Below are 27,429 nucleotides of genomic sequence, written 5' to 3'. Positions count from 1 at the left end.
AGAGGGTCAGAAAGCAGAGGAGCAGAGGAGAGGGTCAGAAAAGCAGAGGAGAGGGTCAGAAAAGCAGCGGAGAGGGTCAGAAAAGCAGACGAGATGGTCTGAGGAGCAGAGGAGATGGTCAGAGGAGCAGAGGAGGGGATCAGAAAAGCAGAGGAGATGGTCAGAAAAGCAGAGGAGAGGGTCGGAAAAGCAGAGGAGAGGGTTAGAAAACCAGAGGAGCAGAGGAGAGGGTCAGAAAAGCAGAGGAGATGGTCAGAGGAGCAGAGGAGATGGTCAGAGGAGCAGAGGAGATGGTCAGAGGAGCAGAGGAGATGGTCAGATGGAGCAAAAGATTTCAAATATGCTAGTAGAAGAGTCAGTAGTTTATTTGCTTCATACTTGACACCATTATACTATTTTGTGCACGTTATTCCTTACAGAGATTTTGTTTTTATGCATGTTGAAGTTAGCTCATAGTTCGATGTCAGTTTATTTATATTTCTCATGTTTAAAAATCATTGTTCAAAATAAAACAAAGCAGACATACATTTCCAGATTAGCTATATTCAGCCTTTTTAAACTACCCCGTACAGTTGGTCACAGACATAAAAACACAGCCAATGTATAAAAGCTAAAACAATAAAACAGAAAATGCTGAGAGAGTTTCAACAAAAACACGTGAGAGTGACTTGAAATTGACTTGTCTAACAGCACAAATCAGCTGATGCAGTTTAAGATAAATAATTTATTTCTGGTCAGACTGTGTTCAAAGAAGCTCAGAGTCTATGGCTACGTTCAGACTGCAGGGCTTAACGCTCAATTCCGATTTTTTTGTGAAATCCGATGTTTTTGCGAGGTTGTTCACATTTCAGAATTAAATGTGACTTGTATGTGATCTCCAGTGTGAACAGTAAACAGCCTGAAAGTGTCCCGCATGTGCACTGGAGACACAACGACATCAACCGCAGTGAGCGTGTTCTGTGTTTACGAAAGTTGTCCAAACATGAACGCGAGCATTGAGCACCTGGAGATTTTAAAGTTCCTCTCGTACCGCAACCAGAACATGAACAACTTACTTGTTTTAAGGAGGAGATTGAGAAGGAGAAGGACGAGGTTTTTGGCCGTGGTGTTTTGTGGGACAGCGGCAGCGACGTCCGTAGAAAGGAACATGTGGATGTGGAGACGTAGCCAAGAGTGGTGAGTGGTGATGTGCTTCGCTTCAGTGACACAAAGTTCATTAACAATTTTCTCCTACTTCAGCGCAGAATAGTGATGTTTGTGGCTTGTTAATAATGTGTTGGTCGGATGAATGCGTCTTGGCCGTTCAGACTGAAGTCGCATGTCAAAAGATCAGATATGTATCGGTTTCAGGACCACATATCCAAGTGTCCTGAGTCGCATTTGAAAAAATCGGATCTGTGTCATTCAGACTGTCAATAAAAGATCAGATACAGGTCACATAGGGGCCAAAAAATCAGATTTGGGTCACTTCAGGCTGCAGTTTGAACGTAGCCTAACTAGTAACACAGCAGTGCCTACAGTTAGCATTACAACGTAAAAGGAAGTTGTCCACTTAACTCATAATATTTTTTAAGATAATACATTAAATACATTGCAGAAACTGACTTCGTTCAAATTTGAATTGCTGTTAACTTATTGCAGGTGCTAAAGATTGAAAACATTTTATATTAAACTCACTGCTGACACTTAAATTTCAAGCACAGACCAGCTGTGCTAACATTATCAAAAGTCATTAACAGTTCTTAAATAAAAAATATATAATTATAAAAAAAATAAAAAATACGGAGTCTAACCCACAACCTCCTTAATGTGAGGAGGAGACAGGGCAGCTATTCATCTACTATTGCAAAGTGGTTATTTTTCAGTTTCAGTTGACTTAGGAATTGAACTCACAACCTCATCCTTAACCTTCAACCTGCTAAGTATTAAAGATAATTAGTTTCATCAAATTTTGAATTTTAAATGCTGTTGAATTTCTCACTTTCAAATTTTTTACTCTGAAAAAAACATGTTTGAATTATTTTTATTATGAATTTTTGTTTGCTGACATTTTAAGTGTAAATTTTTAGTGTATAAAATTTAATATTAAAAAATCACCTTTTAAATATTCAGCACAAATATTTTCAAGCCTTCATATTCAACAGTCAAAATTCAGAGTGTAAAATTCACAGTGAAGAAAATTCACAGTAAAGATCCAAGATGCCAAGGCAGAAGCAATCGATCCAAAGTGATCCGATCTAACTTAGTAAGAAACAGGAAATGTTGCAGTGACGCGATCTGATTGGTCAAAATAAGCCTCCCTCCTCTAATCTCACCAAAGTCTGCTTTTTACGGGTGAACAAGAAAGATCGAGTGCCTATGTTTACTCGCGCAACAAGGGAAAAAACTGCGACAATACGAGCTATGGCAACGGAGCTGAACAAAGATCTTGGCCTGGAAAACACGGCCCTGGTCAAGTCAATAGAAGAAACTATGGCAAAATATTTCAAAGAGGCCGAGGAAAAATCTGAGGCTCGGCATACAAAACTTGAAAAGCGCTTGGACAGTATGAATGCCGTGCTCTCTCGCCATACTGAAGAAATCAAGACATTGTGCCAAGATACAGGCACGCTCTAAGAACATGTGGCACGAGTGGAAAAGGCAGTGGATGAGCGCGATACCTTACTCCATGCGCTCACAGCCAAAGTCACAGAAATGGAGGACAGAGCACGGAGGGATAACCTGCTCATTCTCAATCTCAAGGAGGGTGTGGAAGGCACGAACACCTTGGCCTACCTGAGAGAGAACATCCCGAAGTGGTTTCCAGCTTTTGCGCCTGCCCCCCCGGAGCTTATGAGGGCGCATCGACTCGGCCAGCTACGGTCCACTCCACCGGGGAAGACTCTGCGACCGCGCCCGCTGATCATCAACTGCCTGCGCTTCACGGATCAAGACGCCCTGCTTAAAGAGGCCCGCAGGAACGCTCCGGAGGTTGCGGGATCGCTTCTGAAGTTTGCAGCGGATTATAGCGAGCATACATCTAAGCGTCAGAGAGCCTGCTATAAAACGATGCATGAGGCTTGTGTCAAAGGATTTTACGCATTTCTCCTGTACCCGGCCACTATCAAACTTCAGCGAGGGCACTCTTTAAATGCTCGTGACTCAAATTCCCCTCCAAAGCGCCAAAGCATATTATTGTATAGGTAAAAATACACATTTTGCATTCATACAAGAAACACATTATTTGGAAGCAGACACACACAAATTTCAGAACAAATATTTTAAAGTTGGAGCTACTTCCTGCCATTCCAAAAAGAATAGAGGTGTCCTCATTGCAATTAGAAGGAATCTATCGTATATCAACCTGGGCAGAGGAGGTAGTAAAGATGGCCGCATCGCATTTTGCAAATTTTGTATAATGGTCTGAAAATTGCTCTAGTGTGTGTTTATGCTCCAAATGTATTCAACTACCAATTTTATGATACCTTGAACTCTATTTTGCTAGACCTCCCTGATTATCACCTTTTAATTGGAGGGGACTTCAATGCAGTGTGGCTCCACCACATGGACAGATCAGGGCAGAGGGAGAGCAGTGACCAGAAAATGGCTTCATGTGAACTTCAAAAGTTAGTTAAAGAGTATGGCTTATGTGATGCTTGGCGACTTATGAATCCTGATGCCAGAGAATTTTCTTTTTATTCTGCACGCCACAAATCTTTTTCCAGAATAGATTATATATTTATTTCAAAGCCTTTGTTCCAAACCATTTGCAGCACTGAAATGACTCCATGCGCTTTATCAGATCACAGAACAGTATCTTGCTCATTTATACCAAAATCCAGCCAATCAAGGGCTCCCAGGTGGCAATTTAATGTTTCTTTGTTATACAATGATAAATATATGAAAACCCTTTCAGAGGAATTAGATTTCTTTATTGGAGTGAACCAAGACTCTGTGGATGACCCAAGAATACTATGGGAAGCAGTTAAAGGGTGCATACGGAATATTGAAATAAGCTTTTCCTCACAACTAAACAGAGCAAATAAGCTTAAAATTGACAACCTGGAAACAGAAATAGCTGCTATAGAAAGAGAAATGATTACTAATGTGACACCTGAAAACACTAAAACTCGGCAAGATAAAATTCAACAACTAAATGAAATATTAAGGCAGAAAGCTGAATTTCAGATACAGTGGGTGCGGCAGAAACATTACTTAAAGAGTGCCAGACCAAGCCGCCTTTTAGCCTATAAAATCCGTAACAATGAACAACCGGCAAATATATCTGCTATAGCCACCGAAGGAGGCACTGTCACCTCAGATCCTGAAAAAATAATAGTACATTTAGGAATTACTACAAGAAATTGTATATATCTGAAGTGACATATAACAAAAAAGCCTGTAGTGATTTCTTAAGATCCCTTAATTTATCTAAACTGCCACCTGAATCTGCCAATGCTTTAGAAATACCTGTAACATTAAATGAACTAAGTGAAGCCATTCATTCTATGAATAAGGGTAAATGGCCTGGGTTAGATGGTGTGCCACCAGAACTGTATGTTGCTTTTTGGCCTCAGCTTGGCCCTTTACTCTTGAACATGATCAGCTATTCAATAATCAAAGGATCTTTCAATGACAGCGCCAATGTGGCGATTATCTCTTTGTTACTCAAAAAAGATAAGCCACCGACAGACTGCTCCTCCTACCGGCCGCTCAGTCTTCTCAACACAGAGCTCAAAGCCTTTGCAAAGATACTTGCTAGCCAACTAGAACAACATATGCCTCAATTAATCCACTATGATCAAACAGGCTTCATCAAATCTAAATTAGCCTCTGATAACATTCGACACCTTCTCCATATCATAGAATCATCCTGCCAATCTACAAATCAAAATGCCATTCTATCACTTGATGCAGAGAAGGCATTTGACCGGTTGGAATGGGGCTATCTGTGGGATGTGCTGCAGCATATGGGTTTTCCATCTGGTTTTATTAATATGATTAGAACCTTATATGCTAATCCCACTGCACTTGTGTTAACGGCTAATGTGTGTTCATCCAGGTTCAGTGTGTCTCGTTCTTCACGCCAGGGCTGCCCCCATCGCCACTTTTATTTTGTTTATCTTTGGAACCTATCGCGCAATTAGTAAGACAATCAGGAAAAATGGCGCCTATCACAATACATGATACAGCCCATTATATCTCCCTGTATGCGGATGATATTTTAATATACACTAGTAACCCATCAGAATCAATACCATATCTTCTTAATATATTTGAACTGTTTGGAAATGTCTCTGGTTACAGGGTGAATTGGGCTAAATCTGCTTTGATGCCTCTGGGATCAACAACATTAAATGAACCCTCTTGTAGTATACCAGTAGTACAACGCATAAAATATTTAGGGGTCTATATTAATTCCTCTCTCAACTCCCTGATTGAAAACAATTATAAAAACTTGTTGTAGACCATAGATGGAGATCTTAAAAGATGGACCTCTCTTCCAATGTCTTTTCAGGCTCGTTTGTCAGTAATCAAAATTACTCTATTGCCCCACATTAATTTTTTAGGCTCCATGCTACCTTTAGCACCACCGCAAGGTTACTTTAAGAAATTACACTCTCATAAACACATTCTTATGGAATAAAAGGAAGCCCCGAATTAAGACCACAACTCTACATAGATTAAAATCTTCAGGAGGAGTGGGCCTCCCTAACTTTGAATGGTACTCATGGTGTTTTAATTTGACACCCCTAAAAATGTTATCACAAAAAAAAATAAGCCTCATCGAAACCTCATCTCTTTAATTTTAGTGTAAACCACAGATGAGAACAGCCAATAGGAAACAGCCTCTGTCCTCCTTGCTCATATGATCAATTTCTTCTGCCTTGGCATCTTGGATTTTTGCTGTGAAATTTTTCACTGCGAATGTCTGAATTTCTCAGAGTTAAAAAATTCAAAGTGACAAATTCAGTCGTATTTAAAATTCAAAATCTGATGGGACAAATTACCTTCCATACTAAGGTTGCTAACTTGGATGTATACTTTCAATCCCTCCGGTAAGGTCAGAAACGGTTCCAGTTTTAACCAGACTTTTGAGTAGCTCCGTCTCCCTGTTTACGTTGTGCATCTTCTCTTGGAGTATACGGTCCATGACTAAGTGGTCGTAGTAGTGCAGTGGTGCCCCCTGGTGGGAGAAGTCGTAGCCGAACCCAGCCAGACTGACCTGATCACAGAGGAGGCTGGCTAAGGTAACCGCAGTAGCACCAAGAGTAGGGACATTCTGGAAGAGAGAGATGGGAAATCATCAGTGAGTTGAAATTAAAGGTGGCCAGTGTTGGGGAGTAACAGATAACATGTACTGGAGTTACGTAATCAGAGTACAAATTATGAGTAACTGTATTCGGTTACAGTTACTGTTTCAGTGAGTGGTAATTGGATTACAGTTACTTTGTTGAAATAAATGGATTACACAGCGGTATTTTCGTGTTTTCACATTTTGGGCTAAACCAGGACTAAACCAGGACTAAACCAGGACTAAAACCAGGACTAAAACCAGGACTAAACCAGGACTAAACCAGGACTGAACAAGGACTAAACCAGGACTAAACCAGGACTAAAATCAGGACTAAAACCAGGACTAAACCAGGACTAAACCGGGACAAAAACCCGGACGAAAACCAGAACTAAACTCGGATGAAAACCAGGACTAAAACCAGGACTAAACCAGGAGTAAACCAGGACTAAAGCCAGGTCTAAAACAGGATTTAACAGGACTAAACCAGGACTAAAACCAGGACTAAACCAGAACTAAACCCGGTCTAAACCAGGACTAAACCAGGACTGAACCAGGACAAAACATCTCATGTTCAGATTCTCGTCTCTGCTTCTCTACAGTAAAAAAAAAAGTCTGTTCATGGAGACTTGGGCTCAGACAATTTGAAGAAAACAAACAAGAATTTTCAGGATGTGGTTGATACATTCATGTAGTTTTAAAAAACATGACAATATCAAGTAATCCAAAGTATTCAGATTACGTTACTCACTTTAAGTAATTTAATGGATTACGTTACAAACTACATTTTTGGTATGTAATCTGTAGGGGAATACATTTTAAAAGTAACCTTCCCAACACAGAAGGTGGACGATGTCATCTTTTCCCTAGCCTCGAGACTATTGCAACTCCCTCCTCTAGAGTCCAAATCTATTACCCGCCTCCAACTGGCTCAGAACGCAGCTGCTCGTCTCCTCTCTGGGTTTAACAAACATCGACACATGACCCTGTTTTAGCTTTAATTTCCCTTTAGCTGCACGTGTATTTTAGAATCGATATAAAGATTTTACTGATCACTTTTAAAGCTTGTTTAGGTCTTGCACCAAGTTACATTTCAGAACTTTGAACCCCGTACGAGCCTCCCACAGCCGCAGACCCTCAGGCAGGTCCCTATGGCTGTTCCAAAGTCCAGGCTCCAGACGAAGGCTAATGGAGCCTTTTCAGTCCGGGCTCATCGGCTATGGAACGACCTGCCTGAGGAGATAAGGCTCACACCATCAGGATCATCTTTGAAATCACTTCTTGAGACTCATTTTTATTATTTGGAATTCCTTTAACTGGTTTTAGCTAAGTTTTATTCCTTATTCCTTATTTTATTCTATTTCTTTGTATTTATTTATTTAAATTAATTGGATTGTTTGCATTATTGTCTGTTTTTGTGATTCCTGTGTTCTATTTTTATGCTTTCTGTATTGTTCTTTGCTGCTTGTACAACACTTTGTAAGCATTATTATTATTATTAGTAGTAGTAGTAGTAGTAGTAGTAGTAATAGTAGTACAGTCCCTGACAAATGTCTTGTCGCTTATCCATTTTGCAGAAACAAAAGCTTATAACCTGACTTTAAATTAATCGATTGGTTTTAGAAATGTTTCATATGAAAGCTAAAACCCTCCCAAATTATGCTCAATATACTAAAATAAATTTGCTTCACTGAAGAAAGATTGATCATTTAATGAACACAGAAAGGTCAGATTTTGACAAGACAAAAGTCTTGTTGCCTTGTCATATGATGCACCCAATCCTAGATTACAGCCTCACCTGTGATCAGTTACTGATCAATCAATTAGTGGGTGTGTATAAAAAAGAATCCCAGCACACCAGACCTTCACATCAACTGCAACTTGACCTCTGACAACATGCCTAAGATCCACCCTGAGACCAAAGCGTTAATTATCAAGAGGCTGAAGACCAGATCCACTGCTGAGGTGGTGACACCTTCAATGTGTCTCAGCATCAAGTACAAAGAATAAGAAAAAGATCTCCAATGACTGGAAATGTTTTTGACAAGCCCAGGTCCGGCAGACCCCGCAAGACAACTGCTCAGGAGGACAGTTTGTTGATTCGAAAATCCAAGGCCAGCCCCTTTTCCACTGCAGCAGACTCCACCAGGCCTGGTCACCTCAAGTCCCTGTGTCAACCACAACAGTTTGTAGAATTCTGTCTCAAAATGGCCTCCATGGTCGAATCAGTGCACAGAAACCAGCACTAAACAAAAGGCAATTAAAAAACCGTGTGGCATTTGCCAAGGCCCACAGCCTGCTAAAAGGATGGACACTGGAAAAGTGGCAGAAGGTGGATTTCTCAGATGAATCTTCAGTTGAAATACATCACAGCTGCCGCAAATATTGCAGGAGACCTACTGGAGCCGCATGGATCCAAGGTTCACCCAGAAAACAGTTAAGTTTGGTGGCGGAAAAATCATGGTCTGGGGTTACATCCAGTATGGGGCTGTGCGAGACATTTGCAGGGTGGAAGGCAATATCAATAGCCTAAAATATCAAGAAGTATTAGCTCCTCTTACATTCCCAACCATAAAAGGGGTCAAATTTTGCAGCAGGATGGTGCTCCATCGCATAATTCTATCTCTACATCAAAGTTTCTGAAAGTGAAGAAGATCAAGGTGCTCCAGGACTGGCCAGCCCAGTCACCAGACATGAACATCATTGAGCATGTCTGGGGTAGAATGAAAGAGGAAGCATGGAAGACAAAACCAAAGAATCTTGATGAACTCTGGGAGGCATGTAAGACGCTTTCTTTGCTATTCCTGATGACTTCATCAACAAATTGTATGAATCATTGTCAAACCGCATGGATGCATCCTTCAAGCTCATGGAAGTCCTACAAGATATTAAATATGGATCTCACAGCACCACTACTTAATTCAATAACGTTATGCAACATATTTTTGTATTGGAAGTAAATTATTTGTTCAATTTTCTGTAGGCGACAAAACTTTTGCTTGCCAAAATCTGAAATATATATATATATATATATATATATATATATATATATATATATATAAAAAATCTAATGGTAAAAGTAGGACTGGGAAATAAATATGGTAAATATAATACATTAAAAATGCTCACATTCACCAGTTTTATTCAGTCTTATTAAATGGCCCATATTACACTATTCTCAGTCAGTTCTGTTATAATGTTGTTTCCTCATCACACATGTTTAACACACAAATCTTATTTAGGCTGAGTTCTTCTCTCAAACAGAAAACACTGTACTCCACCTTGTGATGTAATGCGGTAATACAGAAAATATTTTTTACTGTGTTTCCTATTGTGTTTTTAAACCCCATTCACCTTCATTAGAATCATTTGGATCATTTCAGCCCCAGAACTGCCAATCTCAACTGAACTAAAAGGGCAGCCGTTAACTTGAAAACAACTGCTTCATGACATCACAAGGGTTCCTCAAACGTGTGAATGAAACAAAACACAACTCCAGGTCTGTTTTTGATGAGATGACAAGATTATAATATGTCTTAAAGCTCTCAAGAGTCAGTTTTGTGTAATATAGGACCTTTAAAAAACTGCCTACAGTATACGGGGGGTGGGTCTTACCCGGTCCCATCCCCACAGTCGAAATCTTGGAGTGGGGTACTGGAGCAGGTCCAGGGCGGTCTCTCGGATTACGTCTGGATTTAAGAGTCTGAACCTGTGGGACTCAATCGGGACATGATCCGGAACCTTCTGCCAAAAGAAAAAACGATCCCAGAGAGCCTGCGACAAAAAACAACAAAAACAACAACACTGGTCAGACAAGTCATGGGTTTAAAGCTCCACTGCGTAACTTTTCTGGTGGAGGGTCCGTCACATCATGCTTCTCGATATGGAGGGATTATTGGGATTAATACCCATAAACCCATTCGCAGTAAGAATGCACATTTTTAAGTCAATAATTCACATGTAATTGAATAAAAGCCAAACGGATAGTTAACGTCATACTGTTGAACATATTTTTAGCAATAAGTAACATCTCCGTGGAGACAAGCAGATGATAGACTCTCCACCAGGAAAGTTACACAGTGCACCTTTAAGTGTTCTGCTGTAGGTGATTTTTTGAGGTGAGAACTTCATCATTTATTCAGTTTTTTTAAATAATTTTAAAATCTATGGATAAAATGAGATAAATTTATGGATAAAATTTGAAAAATTGATGGATAAAATGAGATAAATCTACAGATAAAATGAGATAAATCTATGGATAAAATTAGAAAAATCTATGGATAAAATGAGATAACTCTATGGATAAAATGTGAAAAATTTATGGATAAAATGAGATAAATCTACAGATAAAATTTAGATAAATTAATAGATAAAATTAGATAAATCTACAGATAAAATTAGATAAATTCATGGATAAAATAAGATAAATCTATGGATAAAATGAGATAAATCTACGGATATAATGAGATAAATTTATGGATAAAATTAGATAAATTAATGGATAAAATTAGATAAATTTATGAATAAAATTAGATAAACCTATGGATAAAATTAGATAAATCTATGGATAAAATTTGATAAATCTACGGCTATAATGAGATAAATTTATGGATAAAATTAGATAAATTTATGAATAAAATTAGATAAACCTATGGATAAAATGAGATAAATCTATGGATAAAATGAGATAAATTTATGGATAAAATTAGATAAACCTATGGATAAAATGAGAAAATTCTACAGATAAAATGAGATAAATCTATGGATAAAATGAGATAAATTTATGAATAAAATTAGATAAAGATATGGATAAAATGAGATAAATCTATGGATAAAATGAGATAAATTTATGGATAAAATTTGATAAATTAATGGATAAAATTAGATAAACCTATGGATAGAATGAGAAAATTCTACAGATAAAATGAGATAAATTTATGGACAAAATGAGATAAATCTAAGGATAAAATTAGATAAATCTACAGATAAAATGAGATGGGTGACAGGTCAGAAATCTAGTGGTGTTTAGTGGAATTTGCCATTTAACTGTCAAAATGCAGAACTGAACTCCACCGGATGAACTCAGACCACTGCTGTGGTTTTTTAATGTGATGTGTGTGTGTGTGTGTTTGATGATGAATGTTGTGAAAAAATTCTGTCACCTATTATAATAAAATAAAAATGAAAGAATTCAGTCTCACCACATAGGTCTTCCTGATCATGGCAGACACCCATCTGATGTCGACAGCTTTGTAAACCACAGCCACAAACAGAGCGTGCGGGTCGGAGTCTGCCCACAGGAGAGCGGTGCTCTCAGGGTAAGCCATGCGGACGCTGGTTCTATTCCCCACATCAGCAACGAACTTCCCCAGAGGACCATTGTTCAACCTATGCACAGAAACACAGAGATGTTAATATGAACAAAAACTACCAAAATCTACTGGCTGTTTCCTTATTAACACTTTGCCGTGACATGATACTGGGGTGTTCTACATGTGTCTTTATGGTGGAATATTCAGTCAACTGCCAAAAAGTTTTTAAATAATCTGAAAATTCAATAAAAATACAAAATGGATTTAAACATGGCATTTTCAGGAATCTGACCAGTCCGTGCGTTCAAGGTTCCTTTTTAGGAGTCTGATTTTCAATAAAAAGGTGAGAAACTAACTGAAAAACTGCTATCTTGCTTGTGACTCTAATGTTATGTCAAAGAGACTTGTTAAGCAGCACAAAATCATCTCACTTGTTGTAATTCCAACTAAACCAGCTCTTTCTGGTCACACTGTGTTAAAACAAAGATCAGATTAAAGTCTAACAGAGCTTATGACAAAGAAGTGCCTTTAGTTAGCATCACACCCCCAAGGAAAACTGATGACATCATCTACAGAGTATCAATAAATGAAATCGAGTGCAGACTAGCTAGGGAGATTTGTAAGTGTGGCTGTTTGTTTACACACACTTTTCAACAAGAATAATTCTGGAAAGTTGAGTAAACAAATGTAGCAAGACCAAAGTGTTTATTATATTAAAGATATTATTATTTTAAAATTCACGTGTCACAGGGTGCTCTTGGTTATCAGATAATCAAATTGTTTCTGTTATTCTGTTTATCAGAGGTAGTGAGTATGTAAATATACTCACGTAATGTCACTGACTGCCTGCAGAGGGCAACAGAGCCATATGTTACATTCTGCAAAAAAGGCTTTTCCTTTCATTTTTTAAAGATCTGATCATGATCAGATCAAATTATTCATCAATTGGGTATTATCAGTTACTTGATCACAAGAGAAAATTACAATTATCTGAATAGATTTTATATTATTATATAAATGGTACTTATTCTACCATAACAGTTAACAATTACAACTACTACAACACAAGACAAATAAAAAGCTAAAAACTAGGCCACCACCACTGTCCTTTTTCTGACCTGATGATGGTGTCAAACTGGTCGATGAATGGCCCAAGCTCCAGGCCTTTGAGGATTCCTCCGTTGCCTACGACGACGCAGCGAGAGCATTTGTCCAGCTGCACCTGAGAGCTCGACTCAGGCAACTACAAGAACAGAAGACAAACACATTATTAAAACACAAACCAGACTGTAAAAAAATAAGAAAGCATGTCACTACATAGTTAGCCTGAAACTAATTACTATTACACATATCTATCTCCATGGAAACAAGCACCAAACTAATTACAGGTTAGATTTGTGGAGAAGTGAGCCCATTCACAGTAAGGTTGCGCATTTTTAAAGGTCAAGGTCAAACTCAGAGAAACTGAGAAATGAAGAGACTCTAACAGACTAGTGGACCTCACCTCTCCAGTTGGAGGAGAGTTCACTGAGGCAGGGCAAACAAAAAGAACAAAATCACACCTCAGTGACGTCTGGTCCAGCCCACAGTACAATGAATGAATATAATCAGGGGAATTTATAATGACGGTGTGGATAATCCCGCCCTCTGTGTAAACATCAATGGTTGAACCCGGCAAACCTGATTATAGATAAACAGATCTGAAAAAAAATTACATGCTACATCGTGAGTGTGTCTTTTTAAATACCTCTAAGAGACAACAGAGCAGGCCTAAGAACTGAACCTTATGAAACTCCAAAGGCTAAACCAGAAAACGCTCATTTTGTTTTCTTTTTTTTTTACATTAACTTTTTTAAAGAGAATACAGTGTGAGATGTTTAAACACAATGGGCTCCAGGCACTCCAAAAAAGTAGAAAAAGTAAAAAAGTCTTCACCAGGGCTTAACAGAAAGAAATTAACCCCTGATGAAGACCAGTTAAGGTTGAAACAAGTTGGCTTTGGCCATTCAAAGTAAAGGCCTTTTAACTATATTTTTCCTTGTGCGATTTTTTACTTTTTCTACTTTTTTGGAGTGCCTGGAGCACCCTCTACCTGCTCCTACTGATTGGAACACCTGCAGCAAACAGTCACATTTTTGTTCTTTCTGCACAGTGGGAGATGTATTTACCTTGCTGACATGTTTCAGCTGCTACCTGTTATCTGACAGTTTAAAGAAGGCTCACAGCCACAGCCGAAACATGTCAACAAGGTAAATACATCTCCCATTGTATAGTCTTTAAAGAGAACCTACGAAGTTAATCCACAGGCATACGCTACTAAAACTATTTTAAGGGGTTACGCGTAAAACAGATCAGTGTATTATTAGTGGGACGTTCCAGGCAAATCCAGAATATCTCCATGGGACATGCAAGTGCTATACCCTCAGACAGAAAAGTTACTTAACGCACCTTTAACTATCAAATAATAAGTACGCCTGTCTCGATAATTACAACATAGACTTATTGTTCAACATATGAAAACTGGATCAATATATTTTGGGGCTCTATATTTGTGTGATGTACTCATTCTGAGAGATTTAAGATTTCATTTATTGCAGCTCAGGCTTTTAAATGACACTGTCTATTTCAAAATTGGGTTTATTTGGATAATCCTGCTTTGTGTCAGTGGCATAAAGTAGTTTTAATATTTATGTAAGTAAGTGAATTAAGGATATCAGAGTAGTGGTTAGGGATGGGCATTCGATGAAATTTTTCGTCGGGAGAATTAACGATTGATTTTCAATTAATCATTAACGTTTTTATATAATAAGTATCATTATTATTTCTGTTACTCATCTGCATAAATAAACTCAATTTTACAACATATAAACCAGAACCTCTCTAGAGCCACTTCAGCCCGTTTTACATTAGAATGTGTTTAATGCAGCTTTGTGCAAGTCTTACAGAAAACGAAAACTTAAAACCACTAAATGGCTTATGTTGCACGTAATAAATTAAGCATATGAGAAATACATAGATGAATGATATTTCTGACCAATCCCTAAGAAAGTCATGCTAACTCGCTTCCAACCAGCTTGTGAATAGGAAATCTGCTGCAGAGTGCTTAGTTTCAGTCATTTCTCAGCCTTTGTCTCCTTTGTCAGTATACGTCACTATGTCTATATGCTGTATGTACTTATGTTGTATGTTGTATGCAGAATCATCAATAACAGGAATCCAACACAAAAGAGTGATGACATAGGACACAAGAGACACGTGACAGCAGGTCAGTGGGAGCAGCTCAATAATGTATGTGAAAAAACAACGCCACCTTTTAATCTCATGGGGACCAATGCTGTACACATGTCAGGAGAAAAGGAAAGCTACAACAGAGAAAATGTTTATTTGATTGATCACATCTCCCCCTCTGTTGCTGGACTCCACTTGCACTGCTAGTTTTTCACTCTTGTTCTGTCCATATTGTATTCAGTATTTATATGTTATTCAAAGTGTTCTTATTAGTCTTACTAGTAGTATTCTTCATTGTTTTATGTTGAAATTTGTTCACAGAAAATGACAATAAAGTTTTTCTAAATATACTAATACCTTAATATTTAAAGTGCTTTCCAAATAATAAGTGAGAATGGGCGCACTTCCAGCTCCATCGACTTAAAAAAGAACAAAACTCTGTAACTGCTGCTGTCAGGTTGCTCATTTTTGTCTTAAAATGTTTGTATTAAATCAGTTCTTATTCCTAATATGGAACCTGGCTCCAAATTTGCCCCTATAACTGTTATAATTAATGAGTATAACAGCTTTACAATGCTTAAGTTCTTTGGTAGCCGTAGAGAGGTGGAATTGGGTCCTATAAAAATGATGATGCGCTAAATGCCATGTAAAACAAAGAGGCTGGATCAAGTATGTGTTTTGCATTGGTTAATTATTGAATGAGCACTGCAAAGGTATGGACACAGAGAGCAGGAATACTGCAGAGATGAATTCTGTATTGGTAGACTAAATCTAGTGTTGTACCGATACTTGGTACAGTTTTAGACACCAATACCAGTCCAAAACCGCATAGTGTGACAATGCAGACTAAAGGCTACTCAATTTTGTAATAGTACAAGAGAAAAAAAAAAAAAAGGCTATCGTTACAAATACGAGAAAGTGATCTTGAGGCCTAAAGTATTACAGTCATGTGTACACTGATTTAAATACTTTTACTTTTCTATGCCATCACTTTCTACCACAGAGAGGATAAAAACAACAGTGTGGCCTGTAAAAAGACTCATCCTCGGAGCACATGGCTCATTATGCAGAGAAAACAAAGTCTGTGTTGTTGCTGCTCTTCTGTAGTTTAAACAATCTACCATCTACTAAATTCTGCAGTACTCACTGATACTGATACCTGAAAAATATATGTAAAGGTATTGTATTTTTTCCAATACCAGTACTGGTATCGGAACAACCCTAAATAAAACCAGAAACAAAAGCAACAGCAGTTAATAAAAATTATAGCTAACTAACTAACCTCTCTCCTCCTCCCTGATCCAGTGCACCGTGCCCCTTTAACACCTCCATGCCCACACAATGATATTCACTTGACTGGAGCTCAAAGCTATGGGTCACACTCACTTAGTCCTAGTGGTAAGCATTGCCATAAATCTGGAAATACAATGTGCATCACGATATGCCAAGATTCAGTATATCGTGATATATCCCGACAGTAAAACAAAGGATAATATATTGTGATTTATCAATAATTATGTATAATATTATGGTCAAGTATGCCTTCACAAGAACAAAATTGGACAAAATGCAATGAATTCATTTCATTTCAATCACGAGAACAGTAATCACAACTTATGACTTTAAAAAATCTATTCAGACACATTTTGAATCGAGAATTGTAGAATGAAGTATTGCAATATATCAATCAACGTTTTCTTACACCTGTACTTAGTCCACTTCTTTATACAGTCTATGGTTTTAACTAGTGATAAAAGAACACTCAACTGGTTGGTGAAAAATTTGATGTTTGTCAGTTATATGAACACACCACATTATATAGAATTATTTTCAGCTTCCAATCAGTATTACTGATTGGATAATATATTTCCCACGGTCTGTGAAGAAATAAATTAAGCTATAACAAATTCCTGTGGCTCCTTACCAGTTGTAGCACATTTGTGATCTGGTCCCTGAGTCCTTTGAATCCAAATGGAGGAGGAAACAAGAAGAATTCCTCGGGCAGAGAGCTGTCCCGCCAAAGGAAAGGTCTGGTGTTTTGACTGGAGTCTGGGAGGAGGCGGCGCAAAGCCTGACGCATCTGACCCCGAACACACTCTCCATCCAAAATGCTCTGGACGTGTTTATGTACCAGCTGAGGAAACAGAAATCTAGTCAATTTATTTATTCTTTATATTTGTATTATTTTTATTCTTTTTTTTTTAAACATCTGCAGCACTATAGCATGCCAAATGATTCAGCTACAAAAACACTCCAAAAACAATCAGGACTTTTTATTTTTCATATATTGATGGATCAGGATTTTCTGTTTACGTTTTAGTTTGTCATATTAGAAACTAGCAACCTGCCAGATTGATAACTGTAGTGTAATTGGGCATTCTGAGTGGAGTAACAGGCATTCTGAGTGGAGTCACCTCTCCACTGATCTCACCTGTAACTTAGTATGGTTTGGTCTACATGATGATAGAAAAGTTTAATACCATACTGTGAAACATCCCAGACAAAGCAATAATGTCTCCATAATGTCTCCACCACAAAAGTTACACAATGCACCTTTAATCATTAAACATTACTACATCTTCATCTCAATAAAACCAGTACTAACCTCCTACCTGCTACACAAAACCTTACACCACTATACTTACTGATTAATTAAAGGTCCCGTCTCATGCAAAATATCTCTTTTCACATTGTATCTTCTGCACATAAACAAGCACAATTTGGGTTTTGGAACATCCATTACACAATAGTTATGAAATCTTACTGATTTCTTGGAGACAGTCACAGACCAGGAACTATGAAAGGCCGACTATTGCTCATCCCCCTGCCCGTCCTGAGAAAGCACAGGCTCCGCCCTCCAAACGTGACGTAGGCTCTGAGTGAGCTGCCCTTCCTCCGCCCATCTCAGGGAGGGAGGGGGAGACAGACGTGCACCCTGATAGCGGTAAGAATAAACTTTTAAGGAACTTTTTATGGAATCGGATGAGGACTTTGAGGTGCATGAAGCACAAGCACCGCGTCGACATCAGCTGAACATCACTGATTGGTAAAGTATTAATAAACACTAGGAGATAAACTTATTATATCGTGCACACTGCAGTGCAGAACAATGAGCTTATGCTGTCGCTTTTGTTTAGGTGTTCATGTGGAAATTGTCAACCTGATGCGGGTGGAGGCGGGGTGGAGGTGGTGGAGCGGGGGGAGGGGGACGGGTGCAAAGCGCTTTCTGCTAAGTCAAAAACGTCATAAGTGTATCTGGCAATGTCATCGTTGTAGCAGCTTTAGTTCATTGTCACGTGGGAGGGGGTGGCAGAAATACGCTACAATTTGTTAAAAAAACACAGAATCAATCTAAAAACCACTTCGGCGACAGATACAAGGCCCACACATCACTCTTAGAAAGCTCTGAAAAGTTGATTTTGCATGAGATGGGCCCTTTAAACATGTAGATGGCACAAAGGCATTCATCTAGCCTTGTTCATGTTATGTGATTTCTTGCATCAAAGTTTTGTTTCATAAAACTTTTCACACACAGTCCTGGTTCAGTTCTACTTTAGACCTGCCAAAATCCAGGTTCAGTCTTTAACAGTCCGGTCCATGTGTAGTCCTGCTTTAGACCTGGATGTAGTCCTGCTTTAATCCTCATTTAGTCCTGTTCCATTAGTTCACATGACATTAATGCTTTATGATTAATATGTTTCTATGTTGTGCATGCAACAAAACCAAACAAAGAGTTCAGTTTCTTTGTTGTCAGTATAAATAAACAGCTTCAGAAAGAGGTACCATTTTTACATGAGTGTTGTCAGTTGAAACTACTACAAGACATAAGATTAATATGACAAAGTAGCCAATCCCCAACAAATGCTGATTAAAAGCCCCACATTAGGCAAAATGGACTCATATGAGCTTTTAGTCATGTTAGAATGCTGTTACCTCCGCAAAAACAGACCTGGAGTTGTGTTTTGTTTCATTCACATGTTCGAGTTCGCCTTTATTATTAATCTGTCTAAATCTCCAAAGCTCAGAATGCTCATGTTCCAACCTGTGATGTCATGAGTTTTCAAGTTAACAACTGCCTTTTACCTTTAGTTCAGTAGATCTTGGCAATTCCAGGGCTGAAATTATCCAAATTATTTCAATTGAAGTGTATGTAGTTTAAAAACATAGAAGAGCACATGACATCACAAGGTGGAACACAGTGTTTTCAATATGAGAGAAGAACTCAGCCTAAATATGCAGGATTTGTGTGTTTAACATGAGTGAAAAAAACAAAACACAACTCCAGGTCTGTCTATGACGCAGAAATTACATTACACTACATTAGATCAGGAAATTGCGTGATATGGGCCCTTTAAAGGTGCACTGTGTAACTTTGCTGGAGGAGGGTCCGTCACCTGCTTGTTTCTATCTCGTTCCTATGCCAGGAATATTCCACAGTATAACATTAAACAGCTCTTTTACATTTATTCAATTACAGGTGGGTTTATAGCTCAAAATACCTAAACCAGGCATTCTGACTGTGAGCGGGGTCGCTTCTCCACAGATCTGACCTGTAACTTGGTCTGGTTTTGGTCTCCATGAAGATAGAAATGTTTAATGCCACACTGTGAAATATTTCAAGCAACGCAATAGTAAGGTTACACAGTGCAGCTTTAAGATCATAAAACTGAAAAAATAAAAAAAAAGGAATGTATTTAGTGTAGTTACCTTTCTGTGTGCGGGGTCCACGCGCCACTCCAGCGGCTGAGGAGGCGGAGATTCGAAGATGGGGAGAGAAACACGCGCTAAAGTAAACAAACCCAAGACCAGGAGTAGAGCCAGCAACCTCCTGCACAGAGAGAGGGGCAGAAGGAGAGAGGGAGGGAGGAGAGAAGGAGGGGGAGAGAGGAAGAAAGTGCGAGAGAGTGGGGGAGAGAGAGGGGGAGGAGAAAGGGAGACAGAGGGGAAGATGGAGAGAGACGGAGAGAGAGAGGGCAGAGGGAGGGGGAAAGGGAGAGAGAGAGGAAGAGGGAGGAGGAGGGGGAAAGGAAGAATGAGAGAGGGAGAAAGAGAGAGAGGGAAAGGAAGAATGAGAGAGGGAGAAAGAGAGAGAGGGAAAGGAAGAATGAGAGAGGAGAGAGAGAGGGAGAAAGAGAGAGGGGAAAGGGAGAATGAGAGAGGAAGAAAGAGAGAGGGGAGAATGAGAGAGGGAGAAAGAAAGAGGGGGAAAGGGAGAATGAGAGGGAGAAAGAAAGAGGGGGAAAGGGAGAATGAGAGGGAGAAAGAGAGGGAGAGGGGGAGAGGGAGAATGAGAGAGAGAGAAAGAGGTAAAGGGAGAATGAGAGAGGGAGAAAGAGAGGGAGAGGGGAAGAGGGGGAGAGAGGGGAAAAGGGAGAATGAGAGAGAGAGAAAGAGGGAAAGGGAAAATGAGAGAGGGAGAAAGAGAGGGAGAGGGGGAGAGAGGGGAAAAGGGAGAATGAGAGAGGGAGAAAGAGAGAGGGGAAAAGGGAGAATGAGAGAGAGAGAGAGAGGGGGAGAGAGGGAGGGGGAAAGGGAGAATGAGAGAGAGAGAAAGAGAGGGAGAGGGGGAGAGAGGGAGGGGGAAAGGGAGAATGAGAGAGGGAGAAAGAGAGAGGGGAAAAGGGAAAATGAGAGAGCGAGAAAGCAAAAGAATGGTAGAGGGTGGGGGAAAGGGCCAAAGAGAGAAGGAGATAGTAAATGATCAAATGTTTATACAGCACTTTTCCACCTTCAAAGCTCAAAGCTCTTGTACACATTTTTGAACAGGACTGAAAAGCGAAAGAATGTTTTATGACAGTTTGAGACCTGCTGAAAAGGTTGTGCGTTTATTTTTAACACGTTCATAGTTTAAGCAAAAATAAACAAGTAAAAACTGAAAACAACACCGATTCAATTGCTTCAGCTGAACAAAATACAGCGTGGATCTTTATTAAAACCACTACATTTGAAGCTTTATTAAACCTCCAAATCTGCGTAAAATACTTTTACTTTTTACTCTTTTAAAGGTGCATTGTGTATTTTTTTCTGGTGGAAGGTCTGTCAAATGCTTTTCTTCATGTTATTGCTTTGTCTGGAGTGTTATACAGTATGGCGTTAAACCTTTCTATCTTCATGGAGATCAGACCAGACCAAGTTACAGGTCAGATCTGTGGAGAGGTGATCCTGCTCCAGTGTTGTTGATTTTTCAGTGAACTTTGAACTGAACGCAACACATTTGTAAATCAAGAACTTGAACGTGAATCTGTTCAGATTATGTGAGATGAACAACGTACATCACTGTTGGGGTTCAGTTAAATGTCGGAATTTGTTTTCACCTGATGAGTCAAGTCATAAGGTCTGCAGCTCGCACTTTTTAAACTGCATGTTGAGCTGTCACTCACTGCGCACTCCTCCACTTGAAAACTGCACAGCCTTACCAGAGAGCGCCTGTGTGTGCAATGCATCTTAGTTAACGTAGTGTGAAGTAGGGATGGGCATGATTAGTGGTAATTGATAATTGATTGTTAAAAATTTTCGTCGATCACGTTCATTTTTAATCGACATCTGAATGCTGCTGTGCGTAGTATAGCGTAAGGAGACAAGGCTACGTCTGACAGTCCAAACACTGGAATTGCGACCTCACAGTCCCACGTTTCGGCTCTGGCACCTCCTTGGAGATCACTATATCCCTCAGTGAGTGTGTTTACATGCACATCAATGTCCTGGTTATGATCAGGTTTTTTGAGTATCCTGGTTTCATCATGGTGCATGGACACACAGTATCCCGGTTAATGCAACATAAAGTTGAGCACGCATGCATCCAAAACACAAACATTTTTTCAGTCTTTTCATCACAACAGTAGCCAACATAAATAAAGTGACCAACATAAATATAATGAGTGAAATGATTGTTAAATAAAGAGCTGCTAAACCTGCACACGTATGATCTCTGAAAACATGAACCACCTCCAATGTGACACATACACAGAGCACACTCACCATCAGCAGCTGATGCATCAGCGCACAAGGAAAGAGCTGCTCTTTTTCAGCATTTACAGTTTATGCAAATGAGTCATGTGGTTTTAAGGTTAGTTTCTGTAAAACGTAAACAAATGTGTCAAAGCTGCATTAAACACATTATAATGTCAAATGGGCTGATGTGGCTCTAGACTGGCTATGGTTTATATGTTGTAAAGTTGTTGAAAAATAAGTTCAGCCTTTCATTTACATATGGGCCCGGTCAAGCAGAGGTATACAGCAAGGCCAAAAATTCAAGTTCAAGTATTCAACAGATAGCATATGTACTCTAGTTTATGAAACTGTTGACCTTTTTTCTGTACCATTTTTGGTTCTAAAGTTACACACGTTTTAAACAGACCATGTATGAAACATGGAACAAAAATTACTTCCCAAATTTCAAAGACCTGCAAATCATGTAAATAAATTGATGTATTTCATCATATCTTGTGTTATTCCATCTTTGAACTGTTGATGAAGGTACATGATTTAAAAAAAAAAAAAAAAAAAGTATTTAAAATGATAAAAATTTGCTTGGAAGGACTGACATATTTCATAGAAATAGTTTCCTTTCATTTTGAAGTAATATTAAAGTATTCGGAAGAAAAAAGCTGACAAATTATGTAAAATCATGCACCTTCTACTTGTTTGCACAATTTTCCCTCCGTTACCATGACCTTTCTTAATAAAAAATCTCATTACTGAAAAAGTAAGAGGTTTTTCAGCCTAATCTTGTACCATATGGTAGAAAACTATATGAAGCAAATATTCAAACCAGTTTGTTAAGGATATGTAAGTGAGAACCACTAGTTATCACTGTTTGTATTTATTGCCCAAAAAGTGCTGCATATTTCATTCCCTCCGTTACCGACATGATTTTTTAAATTTTTTGTCAACAACTTGAAAGAATATCACAGGTAACTTTACCCTGTTGGAGTGTTAACTCTTTCCTACATTCTGATACTTTACTTATTTCAATAGTCCCTCTAGTTTCTGAATAAGAGCTATTTGAATGTAAAAAATCTGCCTCTGTTTCCCTCCGTTACCACTTGACTGGACCCATATCTCACCTAAAAATAAAATGAACAGAACTTTGAACTAGTTCAAAATTGAATTTGTGAACTATGAATGTGAACAGTTCACTTTGAACATGGGTGAACTGAACTCTAAACTAGTTCCTGAAAAGTGTGAACTTGCACAACAATGCCCTGCTCACCGTCAGAATGCCTGTTTTTCTAGGTATTTTTGAGCTACAAAACCACCTGTAATTGAATAAATACAAGGCAGAGGTGTTTAACGTCATGTTGTGGAACATTCCAGGAAGACAGTATTGTATTCAACGCACTTATTATTTAATTAAAGGTGTTTTGTTTTAGTTTTTTTTACATTAAACAATACCTTGAAAACTCTGCATTCTACTGTAAGCAGGCTCATCTCTCCACAAATCTGACCTGTAAATTGTGTAATAATGTTTCCATGGAAATAGATAAGTTTAATGTACAATAGAAAATACCAGGCAAAGCAACGACATCTCCATGGTAGCGGACCCACCCGGCTAATGCAAAAAACATGCCTCTATAAAGAAACTGAGTAGTGAGTATAGTGAGTACTCTTGTAGATTTACCTCAATAGGGTAAGCAACTGCTTCATCTTATCCTCCACTATCTACTGGGCATTTTATCCAACAAGAACTCCAAACAGTTCTTGTAATCCAACTGCAAAAATAATCCAGGTCTCAGTCGTGGTGGGTCGAGAGAGAGAGAATGAGGAGTGAATCAGGTGATCCAGCTTTTGTATCAAGCACACACACAAAAGAAACAAACGTGTGCTCTGGCTCCTCCCCTTTAGAAATTTCATCCATGCATTTTCACCCTACAGACAAAGGACAACCACCACTGGAACTTTACATAAGCATGCTATGGCTAAGGTGCCACAATATCAAATGTTAAAAGGGTAATTGTTGTTGGCGCAGCCATCGAGGTAAGTGAAAGAGTATAGCCGGTTACGAGACGTCTGTCTCTTTTTAGGTCGGGAACGTTTGCTGACTGAAATGTGGAGTTATTTCTCACGACAAGTACGTAAAAAAAACTCAGTAGAAGGTTCCGGGCGCATAGTGCAGATAGATGGTAATTAAATAACGTTGGACTCAGGAACAGTTGTTCATCCTAAACAGCTATACATTAAGCAGCATGCTCAGTAATTTTAAGTGCATGAGAAAAAGAAAGGTAGGCAGGGACGGGCCTGAGCTATCATCCATGTTTTCAGGGCCGTACGAGGGCTCCCTGGATCAATGGCTCCAGGACCCACCCCGAGATGCTGTCTGCCTCACTTCAGGATTTATCCTTGTCAGTGCCTCTGAGCAGTGTATCAAAATAGGCAAATCTCCCCCTTTAACCCCGGCGGGCATGAAGCTAAAATGGGAAACGTATGAACCAGGATGTTGTGTGCTGTGCTGTGACAGGGTGTTTGTGCTAAAAATAGCTGGAAGACGCACAGCGGAGCATGCAAAAGTTCCGTATGAGAGCACGGGGTTAGACTCTCTTTTGGGGGTGGAGCTAGATGCAAAGTTTAAAGTCACTTTCTGCATCAACTGTTGGAACAGGCATAAATTCAGATATAGTATTGGGAGACTGGACCAGCATGCTCTTTAATGTCAATGTCGGACTAGCCCAATGGGCTTCCAATACTGTTTTCAAGCAGATATTAATCTTAAACCCGTGGGTTTGGTGGCCACTAGGACCCCGCTCGTTTGGGGGTTCCAGCAAGTGAAGAGGGACCTCCTAGACTCTTGGAGATTCTCTGTTTTAATTAAAGTGCCAGGGGCTTATTCGGCTACAGGTGTTACCACACCTGCGTTTAAACCATTGGGAGACTTGTTTGTAGAAGTGTTAGACCTTATAGGTACTGGTACTGATGCTAGTCTACACAGGACCTGCACTGGGGTGGTACCCGATGCAGGTCATGGGTGCAAAATTGTATTTGGTACTATTTGATATTTAGCAGTGGTTTTCTGATTGGCCTTTTCACGCTAATGTGGTTTGTTAATGCGTCCCCTGTGACTGAGGTGCTCGCCTCTGGGTCTTACGAACTTAGTAACCTCACGGTGCAGTGGACAAATGTTATGCTTGTACGATCCCCCATTTGTTGTAATGGCACTCAATGTGATCAACGTAGTTGGGAAAATGAGTGTTAGGACGTCCTAAATATAAAATCAGACATTTTCTTGCGCTTACTGGATTGCTTAATAACACTCCCACTGCAACAGGGGGAGATCACTGTGCCTGTTCATCCGATTGGCAACAGATATATGAATTAATGGGAAGAAAGGCCGCCTTAGTGTTGGATGCACATGCACTGTTGAATCGCAGTAGTAGTGTTCAGTGTCAGGTTCTGGATTATTCGCTTAGTGAAAGGCAGTTGTGGATTCATATTGAATGCATAGATAATTTGGAGGATCAAATCAAATGGTGTAAACAGTAATTAAGACAGTGACAAATAAAGGAGTGTTGTTGGTGTTATTGAAGAAATTATATTTTTGAGTGTAGTTAATGATATTTTTGAGTGTGCATTGTGGTTTTAAAGTTATGTGATATTTTGAGTGTTGTCAGAGTTATCTGCAGTGTGTTTTTAAAGTTGAGTGATTTTCTGAGGGTTATTAGAGTGATTAGAAAAAGGTAGTTAGACTCAGGCTGCGTAAAATAGTCCTGGTCTTCTCAACAGCCGGATAAATACGGAGGACAAAATCAAGCAATGACATGGAGTTAGTTTGGCCTGCACGCACTCACACAATAGAAGTGAGCTGCTGCCATTTATTGATTGCACACCGGTGCGTAATGCGGGCTTCTTCCCTGTGTTTTTAAAGTTTCATTCATATGTTAATTTGCCCTGTAATGAATCCCTGTGTACAATAACATGCTTTGTAAGTTTCTGGACTTTGGAGTGTCAATGGGTTGGGATATGATGTCATATGGACTGTGAATGTATATGGGACAGATACGGGGTGTGTCTCCAACCTTTAGCATCTGCCAGCCTGTTATGGGACACGTGTTGGGACAAAACTGCTGTGTATGTTTCCATGAAGATGTTAACTCAACAGTTATGCTGGTATAAAAGGCACCCTTTTTTTCTGTGCATTAGTTGGGGAACGTCGACTGCGCTGTCGAGGGACGACCGACGCACAGAGACGCCGCGTAGGCAAATCATGCTGAATTAACTTGAATCTTGAGACCTGTACCTGCCTGAACCAATAAAGAGACATGTCTGAGAACTGTTCTAACTCTCCAAGCCTCTTTCTTAAGCTCCTCTGTTCAGGCTGCCTCCAGGAGAAGCTGACAGTAACCACACCCACACCATAAAAGTGGGTCACGGAGTCAAATAAGGACATCCAGGTATTTAACAGTAATTATTGCAGTTTAACCTTAAGATTGTAGATTTGTTGACCTGGTTTATGTTTAGAGGTGCTATATTACACAAAACTTGTGAGCATTAAATCATGTTATAATGTTGTTACATCATCAAAAACATGCCTGGAGTTGTGTTTTGTTTCAGTCACATATGTTTGAGGAACTCTTTATGTGTCTACATGCAACCATACATACAAACAATACAACCCTTTGTGTGTCTATATCTCCAAACTAAACTAAACACAAACTACTTAGTTCCACCTTGTGATGTCATGTGGTAGTGGTAGTTTTCTAGTGAACAGCTCCTTTTACCTTTAGTTCAGTAGAAATGGACAATTCCGGGGCTAAAATCATCCAAATGATTCTATTGAAGGAGTATGGGGTTTAAAAACACAGTGGAGCCCTTTCTATATTACCACGTTGTAATGTGTGGTAGTGGTCCGGCAAAGAGCGCTAGTTATAGTCCTTAACGTGTGCTCTGGGATAGTTGAGAGAAGAGTGAGACTTGATGAGTTCCACTGATACTTGGTTTATATGTAGTTAATATGATTAAGTGAGATTCAGGAGCAGGACCACACCTCAGCCGCCCTCTCCTCTCACCAGCGAACCACAACTCACCTCGACCACGTCTCTAATTTCCCAGAAGTCTATATGTAGCAGCCTTTTCCATCATCCCAGTTTGTCTCGGCGAACTCGACCCCACCCTCCCATCCCCTATTTTGTCTTTCAGTCATAAGACCCCTACAGTTGGGTCCCGTTCCGGCTGGGCCAATTGTAGATTGAGACGGAGCCCCCACCCATAGTCTCAACCCAGCCATCTCTGCCTCGCTTCGTACATTATCAATAAACTTCTTCGCACTATGTCGTTGTTGGCGTGGTCCTATCTAGTGAATTCACAATTAGAAACCATACCATGGCAGGTCTCCACGGCACTATGTCTGAATCATACAGGAAATAGAGATTATTCAGTTTAATACCGGTAACACACTTTACTTGAGTTGTAGGGCACAATAAAAATAAAGGGTACTACAATATTAATATAAATGTTAGTGCTGTCAAGTGATTAAAAAAAATATAGATTAATTAATTATGATCTATAATTAATTAATCTAATTAATCTCTTTTTTAATCTCACCTATACATTTCTGAGAAAAGCCTCAACTTGAGGTATTTTCATTTAAATTTATTACTATATTATTGTGGCAGATCAAAAGAC

At 39.2% G+C, this 27,429-nt stretch overlaps 1 protein-coding gene across 2 annotated transcripts in view; it reads right to left on the bottom strand.

The window, feature by feature from the left end:
• Positions 1–27,429, bottom strand: part of st3gal5 (ST3 beta-galactoside alpha-2,3-sialyltransferase 5) — a 38,209-nt gene continuing 10,780 nt past the window's right edge. For both annotated transcript variants that reach the window (XM_055159227.1, XM_055159226.1), the window contains 6 exons: positions 19,522–19,642; positions 16,739–16,948; positions 12,705–12,829; positions 11,476–11,662; positions 9,890–10,048; positions 1–6,262 (listed from right to left, as the gene is read on the bottom strand). In XM_055159227.1, the coding sequence (XP_055015202.1) occupies positions 6,008–6,262; positions 9,890–10,048; positions 11,476–11,662; positions 12,705–12,829; positions 16,739–16,948; positions 19,522–19,642 (1,057 nt within the window). In that variant the 3' untranslated portion in view covers positions 1–6,007. The remainder of the gene's footprint in view (positions 6,263–9,889; positions 10,049–11,475; positions 11,663–12,704; positions 12,830–16,738; positions 16,949–19,521; positions 19,643–27,429) is intronic.

This window comes from Boleophthalmus pectinirostris, unplaced genomic scaffold, assembly GCF_026225935.1.
Source record: "Boleophthalmus pectinirostris isolate CB_2022bp ecotype Guang Dong unplaced genomic scaffold, ASM2622593v1 HiC_scaffold_23, whole genome shotgun sequence".
In the NCBI taxonomy this organism is placed as follows: Eukaryota; Metazoa; Chordata; class Actinopteri; order Gobiiformes; family Gobiidae; genus Boleophthalmus; species Boleophthalmus pectinirostris.
This window is presented reverse-complemented; position numbering and strand designations above follow the sequence as displayed.